Below are 15,402 nucleotides of genomic sequence, written 5' to 3' on the forward strand. Positions count from 1 at the left end.
CCATCAAAGATACTAACAGTCTGTGTTAGCTTGAGCCACCTCGTCTCACTGTTTCTGCCTTTTACTTTAGTAATCTGCTTTATCTCTTCCCTGTGGTGCATTCAGGTAATAATTTCAATTCAGTTCTACCAAACGGCCTTTATCCGTTTAATGTATTGAGGCTGTAAGTAATGTGCAGTCTTTATCAACCTCCAAGGGTGACCAGCAGGAACTACATTAAGACTTTAGAGGACACTAGTACAGTTTTTCAAGTCTGTGTTTATAAGAATAGTTGGGTGCCCGTATGAACATTTGAACATGTTTTGTTTATTGTAATTGTTCACTGTAAGTTATGGGGGGCAATATACACAGTCCCTCTTCTGTACAAAAATGTATTTAAAAGTTGATCTGAAGCCAATATTAGGTGTCAGGTGGATATCTTCCAAAGGTACAATCTTTTTAGTATAAAGTGCACTCGCACTTTGAACTTTTACCCTCAGGGAGATGCTCTGGACAAGTAAGAACCACCAAAAATGTGTACACCAAGTCTGTCTTGCCAATATCATCTTCTGCTAGAGTTTTGGAATGTTTTTTTGTACGGAACATGGATCGTGGATATTGTCCCCAATCACTTACATTGAAATTGCTTGAGAAGAGATCTCATTAGGACCAGTAGGATCAGGAGGAATGATTACAGCAAACAAAACGTGTTTCAGTGCTCATATGGGCACCTGACCATGGTTTTAGGGCAGACTTGAATAACTGTATCCTGTAATGTGACAAACTCCATCAGCTGAGAATTGGTACAGTCTGTATCTAAACACATCTGGCTTTCCATCGAGACAAATTTATATTTTTATGAAATATTCACACACGTGTAAATATAACTAAATATTTCCTAATATTTCTTAACGTCATTCTCCATCTTGATAAAGGCTAGGACTTTGAAAACATCAGGGACAATATAAAAAAACATAAAATGGAAATAAGTTCAACAGTCAATTATTTCATCCCTAGCAAAGTCTGATTTATTGTATTTTAGAAAATATCAGAATGTCGTCAAAGAAAAAACCCAGACCAAAATTAACTTTGAATTCAGAGAGAAGATACCGGGGCAGTTTAAAGGTTGTGGACATATTTTGTCCTCTGGCAGACACAACTCAACACTACACCTACTCAAGCCCATCACAGCAGTCCATCGAATCCTACACAAAATATCTGGCAAAACATATCTACACAGACATATCAATAAATGTGAAGTCAGCTTGTGAATAATGGAGGATAAGAGTTAAAAAATACTGTTTTGATTTACTTCACAAGCTCTTTGTCCAGTCAGCAGGGGTGAAGAAGCTCTAACTTGAGAACCAGGGTAAGATTTTTTCATTCAACCAAGAGAAACATGTTTGGCAAAGATTTTATTCACCACTGCACTAAAGCAGAGGCAAGTCTTCTATTTATCTTCTTCATATTTTGGTCAAAAGCCTGAACAAACGCAACAAATCCTTTTGTAGACGGGAGAACCGTCCAACAGTTTGATGAGTTAATATGTCATGGTTAAAATTTATTTTATTTTACCTCACCAATAAGAAGCTACAGCTTATGACTTGTAGGAAAAACAGCCCAAAAATACTGTGAGAAATACTGCAGCTTCGATAAAGTATATTTATATTGATCAACAAATGAAATATGGTGCAATGTTATCGATTAAACTAACCAACAGCATATAAAGTAATTAAAATAATGTTAAAAACTGATTACAAATTAATGCGTCAATGGCATATATGAAAATATAAAATTTTGAAAGGAACCATTCTGCATTTGAGTACTTTTTTTACTATATAATTAAATAATTGATCATAATTCTGTACTTTCACTTCAGTAAAATTTTCACTACAGGTGTTTTACTAGTAACAGGGTATTTTTACAACATTTCATTACATAATGGCTACATTCTCTTAATAAAAGGATCTGAGTACTTCTTCCAGCAGTGAGGATGGGACTAGTTTTAGCAAAACACTTTATGTATATTGTATATTAATGTCTTTCAGGCATCTGGTAGAGTGCAGACTGGCAACACTACCCAGCATTTCAGGCCACAGCATTATGTGCCACATGCAGCAGTGCCTCCCAGCTCGGATGTGCACTCCCCCAGACAAAGCCTTTCTTTCCGCTGAAGACGACAATCTGAACCTGGCCTCTGAAAACGCTGCACTGGGGCAAACAAAACATTGAGGAGTTGGAAAAGGCTCTAGAGGCGACAAAGGCAGGCTAGGATGAGGACAAGAAGAGGGAGGAAACTCACAGAGAGAAGGAAAGAGAACTCCATTCACTTCACAAGCATTCGATCCCTTTCATCCCTGCTGAGCCTCAAAGAGACTGAAATGAACCAGAGCATAAACAGGTACAATGCTTTGGAGGAAAAGTTCAAGAAGGAGCTTGTTGAGAGGGGAGAAGGAGGAGAGCTGGAAGACGAGACAGGAGGAGATGGAAAAGCCGTGGTGCAAAAAAAAAGAATATGCTCTGATGTAAAAGGCGAGCAAAGCAGAGGAGGAACTAAAGCTTCGGACTGGTAAGTAAGTATCCGTCTTCAGGTACGCTGCTTTACCTTGAAATTTTCTTTGGAAAAATGGTTCTTCGGGTTAGGGCACCTTGTGTCAGAATTAGCCTTTTTGAAGTTAAATCGAATATATTGTCTATTTCTTTTCAGGAGCTCACCCTTAGATAGAACAAAAAGAAGGTGAAAACGTGAGGCTTCTGGAGAAAAAAGACAAAAACGTAGCACTGTGGAGGAGGAGGCTGCAGGGTGATCTGCTCCGGCTGGACAGTAGAACTGAAAGACTACTGTGTTTTGGTGGAGGAGGTAGGCTTTCGACACCTCAACAGGAGACTGAAATAGTCAATATTGTTTCAAAAGTGTGTTTGTCAACACTCACCCGTGTCGTACAGTGAGACCACCTATGAATGAAGCAGGTTTACAAGCTGCCGTTCGAGAGGAACTCAGAAAGAGTCAAATTGCGCTATTGCTATGTGCAAGTAAGTCCTATGCATTCCAATTGATTTCATCCACTCAGCACTGTATAGATACATTACTGTATCGTCATGTAATGTTTTGTACTTCACAATATTGACTGCTTTAGGTCTATTTCTGATATCGCCCTGTTGTCTGTTTCAGAGAGCTTTTTGCAGCTTTTTGAGCAACTGCGGCTCCCCATGAATTCATCTTGATTGATGGTTTGGTTTTAACCTCCCAAAAAGGTGGCAGCGGGGAAGGAACGTCCTCGGCCAGCATGCCGTTGTCAAGGGGGGAACATCACCATGTGGTTAGCTCTAAATCACCGAGGCGTTCTTGCATCACCGTTCAACCCTTGGCCCCTACAATACTGCCCAAGTCATTACGTTTCCAGGACACACTACAAAATATCCTCACTACAGCCGAGCTGATGGATGGCCCAGAGCAGCCCAGGTATGTTGTCATCTGGGACGAGTTTCCACCGGGCTACGCTGGTCTGCAACCGCTTCATCTGCCGCCATATTTTACGTTTCTCAACCCTACTGAGGAGTTTTTTGTTTTTCAGTATTACGTTGGATGTTATATGAACGCAAGCCCCATGAGTGCATACCCCACCTGCAAGCAATGGAGGAAGCATGTGGTCGTATGGCTCCTGGATGCCAGGCAATACTTTCCACGCTGCTTGGACATGCAGAACATTGCCTGAGAAATCAATTAGGTCCTGTGGCATGACAGAAACGAGAGGCATTATGCTTTACAGTATATGCAGAAGGCTTCATTTTTGTTTTTCTATTGTTTGTTCTGTATGATGAACACTTTACAAATCCAGCTGTATTTGCTCAGATGTGCACAGTATTAAAATTCTATTCTCGTATTTGTGTTTTTTATACTTGAGTATGAAAACATAACAGTTGACAACAGGCCACTGTATGTACAATATATAGTGTAACACTAAAAAGATCATAGTCATAGTAGTGTGTTTTCCACTGAGCACTTCGTGTTCAATTGGTTCTTAGAAATGTCTGTTCATTTGATGGTGTGTGTGTGTGTGTGTGTGTGTGTGTGTGTGTGTGTGTGTGTGTGTGTGTGTGTGTGTGTGTGTGTGTGTGTGTGTGTGTGTGTGTGTTTGCGTGTTTCATTTGAGGACAAAATTTCATTTTGAGATGACATAACATTGTTTTGAGTCCAGTGTTTGCTATTGCAAGACGTCGGTGGAGTTTTGGGTTTTGTGAGTTTTTGTATTTGTGTTTAGAGTTTTAAGAAAAATGAGCCATGCTTTCAGAAAACATGTGGAAGCAATGGAAAAAAACTTTAAAAACTAAATAAGTTTAATAAATAATGTTGACATTATATATGCTAGCAAGGGTAGTGCAGTGAGGAATAGAAGAGATTATGTCTAGTGTCTCCTAAAATATATTACTGCTCTGTGTGTGTGTGTGTGTGTGTGTGTGTGTGTGTGTGTGTGTGTGTGTGTGTGTGTGTGTGTGTGTGTGTGTGTGACTGAGGGAGACAGAAATCTGATGGATATGGCTGCATTATGATGAGTTACTGCCTGTTGTAATGTACTCCTGATAGATATCCTTCCAGAGAATGGTGCAGACACATTATTCAGTGCTGATTGATATTGATTAATTGATTGATTGATTGATTGATTGATTGATTGATTGATTGATTGATTGATTGATTGATTGATTGATTGATTGATTGATGGTACGGGTGCTCAGAGTCTCTCCCTGCATTTTGTGCATCACAGACGGAGGAAATGACTTGTGATCTGAGGGGAGCTTGGGTAAACAATCTTATTGGAAAGCGATAGGTTAAGCGAGCAGGTCACACTGCTGGTGGCTCTTGGAAATAACTCATGCATCTGTAAATATTCATCTGGTCATCAGAGGCTAAAGGCAATCTGTCCAGCAAAATGCATGTCCTGTATATTCAGTACTTTTGAATCACACTTGACAAAAGCCCCCCCCCTCCCTCTCTGTTGCGAATGAGGACATGGTCACGTCATCTCTCAAATGTCAGCCTCGCGGCCGCAGCTCTGGCCCCTGACTCTATTGTTCCACAACATCAGTTCGGAATGACCCAACAGTTTATTTCTGGGATGAGAGTGCCCTGAAGAGGCATGATTCATTTAATGTTTCTAAAAGGAAAGTAAAGTTCATTCTTATGCTGGGAAACGTGTGGGTCAATACACAATGGCTTAACAGCAGTCCCCTCAGACGTGACGGTTCATCTATTAGTTTTTATCAGAGCGCCGACAACTGCAGCACATGAATATGTAAAGGCTGCAATGGATGTACAGCATGTTGCAGTGAGAAGAATATCTCATGGAAGTGAAGTAGCAGACTCAAGTTGACCGCCTTAACTAGTACTAATGACGTTTTAGGCAGTAGTGTATATTGCTTTTGTGAAAGCGCATAGATCGTGACTCTGAAGAGGCAGTTAAGGACTGAGCGTGAATGAAGGAGCTATGTACATGTAGAGATGGGCGGCCAATTAAAGAAAAAAAAAAACAACCATAAAGGAGTGTGTTCCAAAATAATAAAAGTATATTCAAAGAAGTCAGTATGCATACTGCAAAAACAACTACTAACAATAGGTATTCAGTTGTAGATGATGACAGTTCCAGAGATCTCAGACAACAAAAAAAATAAATACTATGACAGACATTTTGTTTTTGTTTTTTTAAAAGTTTACAAGGCCAGAGGTGTTCTAAAGTTGTTGTTTGAAATCCAGCAGCACATATTGTATGGCACATGTTCAACGAGATTGAAATCTGCTGACTGCGAAGGCCATAGCATACGACTCCCATCATTTTCATACTAATCAAACCATTCAGTGACTCCTGCCCCATTCCCTGTATGGAAGCATCTGCATTCATAATGCATAAGGACTCATTTATTCAGGTTTTTCTTTTTAATATGTCACCCATCTGTATGCGTCACAGAGATAACGGTAATTCTGTGAAGAAAGACATTTCGTTTGTTCAGTCTCCACAGAACCAAAATTCAACTCACTTGAGACACTGTATGTCTCATGGTGAGAAGGGTTTGTGTAGCTCCTTCCATTCAGAAAATATAGAGTAAGCTGTGTCGGATCGAAGGAGTAACATGCTGTGTGTGAGTTGACTGGGTTTCACCGGGTTTCGCTGGGTTTTGATGATTACCCCCCCCACCCAACTACATACACATACACACGCACGCTCACAGCTATTCGTAATTTAGCATCTTTTCCAGGAACCAGCCATGGTTCACGGAGCCTATTTACATCAAATCCAACGTCTCACTAAGTACAACGTCCTCATTCCGCGTCAGTGTAGAGCAACAGCTGCTTTACCCTTAGTCACGGTTATTTCACCCCGTGTGATGGACGTTTGCCCCTTAGTTACACATGACTGGTCTTTGGGTTCGAAACAGGCAGTTAGCCTTTCAGCAAAAGGTCTTGTGTTGTTAGTCAGAGGACGTGAGACGGATAAATCAATTCAAACTCTATTTATTTGCTCATGAACTCTATTCATGTTGCTCTACACAGGCATCATGTTCCCAACACGAACAGTGAGATACCTCCCACGCTCATCCCCTCTCTTAAAACATCACCACTTGTCCTCCAGCCTGTCAAACCGTCATGGCGCTCGGCCTCAGCTTCTAGCTCAATGTCAGCGTGTCGCAAAGCGTCACTTAGCATCGTGACAAATGTTTACCTGCCTTTTTCCTGATAATGAAAAAATTAGCGAGGTGAATCTCTTTAAATGCAACAAACACAAGTAAACAGCGCGTCAGCGTGTTGTCACTGACATGAAGTTATTTCAAAAGGCTGTACCAGAAGTCGTAAATAAGGTAAAAATCATTAATTTACCTTTTGCAGCAGCAGGTTTAAAGTCCATAAATAAAATAACTAAAGGGTCAGAAGGGTAAACTTCACATCTCCACCTATGTCCTTAAAATGAGAAAGCGTAACTTTGGAAAGAAGGAATAACACAATCTTCCTCAAAGATTGTGGAGTTGACATCGTAAGCAATGAAACACATTCTTGTTCAATTCAATACGCTCTGGGGTTTTCCCGTTACAAGCATCCTTGGACCGGAGGGACCAGCATCTTATCTTAGCTGCATTATGGTGCATTTTAGCACGTCACAGAAAAACACGATGAAGCCTTTAAAGAAACCGACTCAGGAGAATCTTGGGAAAGGAAGGCAAATTCCATGTGCAGTCATCCTGTAGTTGATAGTCATAACCACAAAAGTGACGTGACTTTGCCTTAGTTTCGTTAAAGTTTTTCTCATTGTGATTTTTGATTACACTTCAACCTTTAAAATAACACCATCAACAGCTATCGATCCTCGAGCAGATGTGCTCATGCTGCTGGATCTGACTCTGTCGCTGCAGAGAAAGCGCGCAGTCAAAGGTAAGAGCCGCTTATCAAACAGCCCTGCTGCGTGGCAAAAATATTTTTATTTACCTCTGTGTGTACTGATTGAATGCTTTATGATGGATGGCTGTGAAATGCGATCAATTTGATCATTTTTAACAATTCTGACTAAAAAAAATGACCAGGAGGCTCAGCTTCAACCATACTTTGTGCACTGAATGCTGTAGCTTTTCTAAATCCTGTTGTTCTTCTCATATAGCAAACAATATAAATTCAGCGAGGCTCTGAGAATGTAAACTGCTGAGCAAAGACATTTTCTTCATCAAACTGATAATAAATGAATAGTTGAAAGTTGAAATTTATAAGTAAAAGATCGTGTCACCTGTTTATAGTGCATGCAATGTACTGTATTAAACAGCAGGACTTTGGGCTCTGGTGCCAGATAACGAACGTCCCACTACTACCAAGCTTTGCGGAACCTTTCTGAATGAACTCTGCTATACTATTTTTGGCTTCAGTGCCTTCTGCTGAAAAACAGTGGCAAATGATTTCCGTCCTTGTCGTGGAATTCTGTTGAGTTACTTGCTGCCTGTATTGTTTCTCTGGGGCGCTTCAGTGGGGGGAGCTCCTTGTCACTACAGCCGAGACCAGCAGGTAATTAAGTTGTAACATGGGGCCACCATGTGGCCTGACATGCACGGTTTCTCTCACATGCATACTCCATGTATATCACTACATGTATATCATAACAGGATCAACACAAAAGTAAAACATTAAATGAGGGAAACTTTACTTTCCTGAGCTCTTATATGTAAATCATGAATTATATGTATTTAAATATATTATATGTATTAAAGTAAACACTGCACTATTGCTGTGTAATGTGCTGAACCCTGAGCCCGTTTCACAGGTGAAACCTTTGAAAATAACAAAAGCGCAGGATCGCTCAGGAAGTTTTTCTCTGCATGGCCTGAGGAGAGGCGCCTCAGGCAGTGTTTCAAATTGATACTGTACGGCCACCGGGTGGTCAGCTGGTTTGGGAAATGTTTTGGAATTTTCACAGTTATATTCTAGTTGCACCCGAAGACATATAACGGGGCTGTCATCGGCAACTGAATTTCTTCGTAGCAATCAGACTGTGTATGTTTAAGAGCCATAGTTGAAGGTATAAAGATGGAAAGAGCAGCTTGGCTACTGTAATAGGATCAGCACCCCTCATACTCCCACTCTCATCAGCCTTCATTACCACTGGCTTTGAGAAGGATTATTGTGCCTCCGGGTGATGCTTATTTACTGTATGTGGGCATTTTGCTTATGCGTGTAATTCATGTGCATTAAGTTCTCCAGCATCGCACTGACTCCATACATCCTTTTCTGTTATAGATTTAAAATCTGACTCTGTTGCAGCAAACCATACCTTCTCTCTTTCTATTGTATATTCAGTAAAACCCGGAAAGCTTTATAACCATGAAACATAGTTCAGCATATGGCGGCATTTGAGGTAATGAATGAAAAAACCCAATAAAAAATACATTTTTTTCTGCATTTTTTCTTATGCCTCACTTTTAGCCATAATTTTATTACCGCTTCCCTATTTGTCTGCCTCTCTCCATCCCTCAGTCACTGTGAATCCTCTTAGAGGTGGATTATGGGACTAAGATACCTATACAGAGAGAGAGAGAGAGAGAGAGAATGAGCATGTGGGACACAGAGTGAGAGAGAAAGCAATTCAGGAAGAGATACAGAGAAGCAGGAGAAAAAAAATGGCGAGAACCCCTCAGCCTGAAGTGGGCCAGGAATGGGGTTGGAGAGGGTCTATAACGGGGGTGAGTACACCATTTCCACAGGTGCTACAGGTGCACAATAAACGTCTAATATATATATTTGCACCAGAGAATAATACCGAATTTTATCACGTTATGTTCGATTACTGTTTTTATGGTATTGAGTAAGATTTAGAAAAATTAGAAAGCACTGAAGACTATCGCCTCTTTCCTAATTAGGCTCAGTTGAAGTCAGAACCTCAGTTTGGCTACAAGCGTAGCTGACGTGCGTGAGCTTGTGTCTGTGTCTTTACTGAGTGACCTGAGGACAAACTACAGTAATGTGATAAACCGAGGGATCCCCTTCTTCTTAAGTAATCTCACTTTCCTAAGTTCATGTCTCGTTAGTCATACTGAGACAAAGACACAGAGATGTGTGACAGAGAGGGAGAATATGACTTTGTGTGCTAAAAGCTGTCTTGATAGCTTTGTGACTTCGACAATGCTCTATGAGAGGAATATGATACACTCAGCTTCTATGTTGTTCACCTTGTAGGGAGAGCCAGCAAAACCTGATACACACCGGAGTCTGACCCCCGCTCTCACACACAAGGCAGGGACAGACTAACTGGGTGGCAACAATGTCTCTCCTGTCCTTAACCAACCCCCCTGGCTGGAGCATGTGCTCCGCTCTCTGTATCCTCATCGTGTTGCTCCCAGAGGCCAAAGCAGACGAGCTGAACGCTACCACTCAGCGCAATGGTGGAGGTTCCCAGTGCGGGGAGTATACGAACCAGGTAATTATTATAAGCAAACTGAATACACAGTAAAATGATGTTCTCTGAACAAGCTACTGCAGTAGAAACTTCTTACTGCCCTGAATTTCCTTCTTTTACCCCAGAGATGTGTCCGCTCTGTGAAAGAGCATCTCTGCTCAGCAGGAATAAGAATAATGTTTCATTTGCAAGTCCATTTACAGTACTGACAAAGTGACTTTATGAATGTGGTGCAATGCCAGGAATATATAATTAGACACACAAGACAGAAGTGGAGGAAGAAACGCTCAGATCCTCGAGTAAAAGTACCAATAAAACAATGTAAAAATAGTCCATTAGAAGTTACAGTCTAAATATACTTGGAGTTTAAAAGTAAAAGTATCTTTTCCTTAGAAAAACGGCTCCTGTGACTGATACATTATTGTATATGACATTATTAGATTGTTAATACTGATATGTAAGTTAACTGTGACTAGTTTATCTACTTCAGATACTATTTTGGACTTTTTTCTAATCTTTTTTTGTGACATATTGAATACCTTTACCTCTTTCGGCCGCAAACATTTACTTAAACAAAATAGTTAATGTTACTACAAAGTAAAATCGATCACCTTTTTGTAGTTTAGATTAGGTATTTGAGCTGACTGGGAGGTCCTCTCTCTAAGGACAGGACAATGAAAAAGGGTCTTTCCAGTCAGCTGGAAAGTTCAGTTCATTGAATTGGAGGCAGTAGCTGTTTTTTTTCAATCCCACTGGAGATCATGGGTGAAAAGACCCCCAATTATTATTTTTTGACCGTACACGCTGTTCCCTGTCTGACATGAAGCTGGAGGACTCTCTTGATCTCTCCTCTCCTCATCAAACAGGTGATGGAGGATGGGATGTGCCGGCTGGTGGCCACGCTGCCTCAGCTGGACGAGCAGAGATGCCCGGATATGTTTCGCTGCACGGATGAGGTCTCGTACTGGCTGCACGAGAACGAGGAGAGGAAGCAGCAGATTGGGGCACTGAAGGAGACCACCTCTGAGCTGCAGGAGGAGCTCAGGAACCATCGACACCGCATCAAAGTGCTCGAGCTGCAGGTGAGATTTCCATATCGACTTAGCAGACCTGGGTCAACTACCAGTAACAATCCCTTCAACTGCTTTGAGTACCTGCTCTAGTCTACTTGCAGACTCTGTGGATGTAGGGACAATGTGACTGGTTACTTTTTCTTAGACTTGTAAAAGAAATCACGTTTGTCCTCATTTGGAAAGTAAAGTTATTCTGTTCTTTTGTGTGTGTGTGTGTGTGTGTGTGTGTGTGTGTGTGTGTGTGTGTGTGTGTGTGTGTGTGTGTGTGTGTGTGTGTGTGTGTGTTCGCGTGTGTGGGGTATTAAATATACCATTTCAGACGCAGACTTTTTGTTAGATATTTACTTCATTTTTGTATTTCCTCCGCTCAGGACCTAATGGCTGAGAAACAATTCAGACTAGACAGAAATATTTGATCAAATAAGGCTTGGACATGGTTAGATTGCAAATGTAGTTTTGCATCAACAAGAGTGTTCATTATATAGTCTGACCAGCTTTTAAATGTCAGTGTTTGCAATTTTGTGGAACACCCATGAGACGTGGTTCACCCACCATGATTAAAAATGCTCACCTGTGCTGTATTTAAGAAGAGGAAACAGATTACCTTATTTCTTGTGAACACTTCTGCACTGTAATGTGGTGCCTGGTCATCAAGCTGGCTTCCGACCAGCATGTCCTTGACCTCGGTCACTAACAGGATTAGCCTCCTACTCTTCCACGTGCTGCCTCATGCGTCTCAGGCAGTGAGCCTATACATACAGAGACTCCCAGCTGGACCGGTCAAGGGCCACAGGTGGATGGCGGAAAGCGCAGACGTGTTGTGCATTGGAAGAGGGCAGGAGATAAGGGTCCAGGGTTTGTGGTAATGGGAGTTAGCGTCATCCTCCATGTCCAGGCTAGGAAAATAAAACATATTGAAGTGTTAGGACAAAAAGGACAGGTCCTCTGTTCTAAAACTTGAGGCCAGAGAGCACCAGCAGATGTTGCATGTTTGAGTTTCAATGTGTGCATAGAGATTGACTAGAAAAACTGAGTAGTCAATTGTAGTCTTAGTGGATTTTATGTGTTACCCACAAAAAAGTGGGTGCCGATCCACCCTAGTGTCCCTTGAGGACAGGCAAGGGTGCCACAAGATTTGGTCATTTTAATTTTTTGCTGTAGCATATTTCTAGTAACATTTCAGCACATGACAAAGTGAGGCAACATTGACAATAAATACATTTTTATATTACGCTTTCAGTCACGTCAAAACTGAGGAAACAAGCCATAAACACTGAAATCACTGTGTTAACAGTTCGTTTTAAATATGCCAGGATGCCTCATCTGCAGTGACGGGATTTCAGATGCAGCAAACGCTGCAATGCTGCACTCCTGCAAAACTTAAAGGAGCTAAATGAAAAACAAAATCAGTGCGCGATGTCACGTGGCTGTGTTTCTCTTTGCATGTTTCTTGTCACCTAATATATGTATATATTATATATATATATATATATAATATACATTTGTTATTTCAAAATCAGTATTAATCTGCTAAACTGCACAGCAGCATAGCAAAAACAGCTACCTTTTATCTTTTATTCCACTAAAAATGATGATAGTTCATGTACTGTATGTCACATATTTTTCATCATTGTTATAAGTTTTTTTTGTTTGTTTGCTTTTTACATAGACTTCCATTTACTGCATATGTTTTTGGTTGTGTGTCTGTGTATTTGTGTGGATAATGTCAGAGTGAAGAGAGAAACCATTTGAATATCTCCTTGGAACAGCGTTTTCATGAGTTGGAGGTGCACTACGCCGAAGCCACCACCCTGCTGCACCTTCAGGGCACTCTGATCTTGGACCTACAGGTACACTGTATCTCCTTATCCTTACTGGCGCTATTTCAATTTTAGCGAGTGTTTTAAGCAATCTCTTGAAGTTTTTCGAAGGGGAGCAAAGGCTTTCAGTGCTTATGTGCACTGAGTGGTTCTTGACAGTTTGACTTTCTTTTTAGAACCAACTCCATAATCTGACACTTTTGGTGAATAAAGTAAAGAGAAGCCCTGGTTGTTTGATCAACATCGTCCGTCCCAACCCTCTCATGAGTGCTCAAGAAGCCCTGCACCCAGGTAAACACCTCCAGAAAACACTCATGCAATGATCTCCCAGCAGAGGGTGCCAAACTCCCCTGGTTGATTTACTCCTACTCCGTCCTGTCTCACACATTCTTCCATCAGAGATTCAGCATATGAGGAACTGTCCCATAGACTGTGCCTCTATCTACTACAATGGAGTGAGGAGATCAGGCCTCTACACTGTAGTGCCAGCACTGGCAGGCATGCCTGTGGAGGTTTACTGTGATATGGACACAGATGGTGAGTCACCTACACGGCACATTACACGTGGGTCAAAAGTTGGTTGAGCGTCGTCTATATTTCAGCTGAATGGCCAGAGTGTCAATCTTTGTGTTGGCATGCACCCACTCCACTTTGCTGTGACTGAATATTGTGTAGTTGACCTGAGGTCCTCAGTTGAGCAGAGGGGAACCCACGAGACGTGGCATATGCTTTCCTTACCTTGCGACGCCTTCCCTTTCCCTCAGGTGGTGGCTGGACCGTGATCCAGCGGCGAACTGACGGGTCAGTGAGCTTTGACCGCAGCTGGAGGAACTATAGGGACGGTTTTGGCGACCTGCAATCAGAGTTCTGGCTGGGCAACGACCACATACATGACCTGAGCACCCAGGGAGACTACAGCCTCCGCATTGACCTGGAGGACTGGAGCAACAAGCACAAACACGCCCTCTACCAGAGCTTCAGGTCAGTCTCATACCCAAGTGCGCAAGCAGTTGACAAACAAACTCACAGCCATCTGTATCTCTCGCGTAATTTCTTTCTGTTCTCCTCTGTTTGTCTTTGCAGTGTTGAAGATGAGGAGCATCAGTACCGTCTCCATGTGTCAGGCTTCACTGGCACGGTGCAGGACTCTTTCAGCTGGTACCATGACAAGCAGGGCTTCAGTACACCAGACAGTGGTAACATTTGTGCGGAGATCTCCCATGGCGGTTGGTGGTACAACCAGTGCTTCTACACCAACCTTAATGGCGTCTACTACAGGGTAAGTGCACACAGATTGACCCTCACTTTAAACTTTTAAAGTCATGAGAGTTCTTAATCCTTCTTGATCCCACAGGGAGGCCATTACACGCCAAAAGGCCGGGGGCCGCTGGGTCCGGATGGGATCGTTTGGTATTCCTGGAGAGACTCTGACTATTACTCTCTACGAAGAGTCAGCATGATGATCCGACCACGCAGCTTCCGAACCCGTTCGTCACCCTGAGACTGGGTCTCTGGGTTCCTGTGTCTGGGCTGGGACACAGGAACAGTGCTTTGGCAACAGAGATGACAGAGATGACTCATTGGACACAACAGTGATGGTGACATCCAATGATGTTTTTATTGACAGAGTTTTTCCACAGGGAAGTGAATGTCAATTATGTCAATAACAGTTTTTGTAGTGAGTGACTAACATGTGGAAAAAGCATCTCTTCTGCTATTCTTGAACTGATTGTATATGCAAATATGGCTGGTATGCCTGATATTCTCAGGAAATACGGACTCATTTTTTCCTCTGCGTATTTTTGGAAACTCAAACTTCAAACTGTAGAGTTGTTTTTGGGACATGGACATTTTTCACTCAGTCATGGGAAGTGAGTTCTTCCTTATTTTGTACTTCTATTTTGTACCTGTAGCTTGATAGTTGACACACTATTAGTAACTCAGCCAAAATAAAAAGGGCAGATTCTGTATGATTTGTTGACAGCGTGAAGGGGCTTGCAGAGGCATGTACAACTGGCAGGCAGAGCATGCGAGACCATTTACTCAATGCTTTGCATACGCTGTGTGCATGTACTCTTTATGATATTTATATTATGCCAATTTCCATTCACTTTGAATTTCAGCCAAACATGAATTTAATCAAATATGTACATTTTTATTGAAATATGAAGTGTATTATTGCTATTAATCAGTCATAATAACACTGAATTGTATTAGAAAAAAGACCCCAATCCTTTGATTCGATAAGTGCTACTGTCTCACTGATTAGGCTCAGGCAGTGAAGATGAGCTCTTGTACAACTGTGTATACGTATGTGCTGTACAATAAAAACACTCCATATAACATGTGTCACAGGACACGGTTTCAGTGTTATAAGTTTTTAAAACCATTTTTGATTAAAAGTACAAAAAGAATGATCTGACCAGCAGCCTGAAATAATAAATAAATCTTATTAAGTATACATCCTACTGTTTCTCAGAACTGTCAGTAAGTGTGCAAATTCAGATTACTACACACAGGGGTTTCCACAGACCTTTAGCATACTGGTAGGTTTGTGTCAACATAGCAGGCATGTGTTGGGCAGAAGTAAAGTCTGTAGGCCAACAGAAA

The 15,402-nt window shown here is 41.6% G+C and overlaps 1 protein-coding gene across 1 annotated transcript; it reads left to right on the forward strand.

Moving 5' to 3' along the window:
* Positions 1-9,058: 9,058 nt before the first annotated feature.
* si:ch211-203k16.3 (techylectin-5B) lies at positions 9,059-15,026 on the forward strand. Its single transcript, XM_040125977.1, has 9 exons — positions 9,059-9,072; positions 9,737-9,920; positions 10,766-10,981; positions 12,703-12,822; positions 12,969-13,083; positions 13,192-13,329; positions 13,557-13,773; positions 13,876-14,071; positions 14,147-15,026. Exons 1-9 carry the CDS (start codon positions 9,059-9,061, stop codon positions 14,291-14,293), a joined length of 1,347 nt encoding a protein of 448 aa, XP_039981911.1. The 3' UTR covers positions 14,294-15,026.
* The last annotated feature ends 376 nt before the right edge of the window (positions 15,027-15,402 follow it).

The sequence above is a fragment of the Xiphias gladius genome, chromosome 4, assembly GCF_016859285.1.
Source record: "Xiphias gladius isolate SHS-SW01 ecotype Sanya breed wild chromosome 4, ASM1685928v1, whole genome shotgun sequence".
Classification (NCBI taxonomy): Eukaryota; Metazoa; Chordata; class Actinopteri; order Istiophoriformes; family Xiphiidae; genus Xiphias; species Xiphias gladius.

Bases quoted from the DNA above. Each gene is read 5' to 3' on its own strand.
- si:ch211-203k16.3 (XM_040125977.1), top strand. The intron at 13,084-13,191 runs GTAAACACCTCC...TTCTTCCATCAG, and splicing joins TCAAGAAGCCCTGCACCCAG to AGATTCAGCATATGAGGAAC. The intron at 13,774-13,875 runs GTCAGTCTCATA...TTGTCTTTGCAG, and splicing joins GCCCTCTACCAGAGCTTCAG to TGTTGAAGATGAGGAGCATC.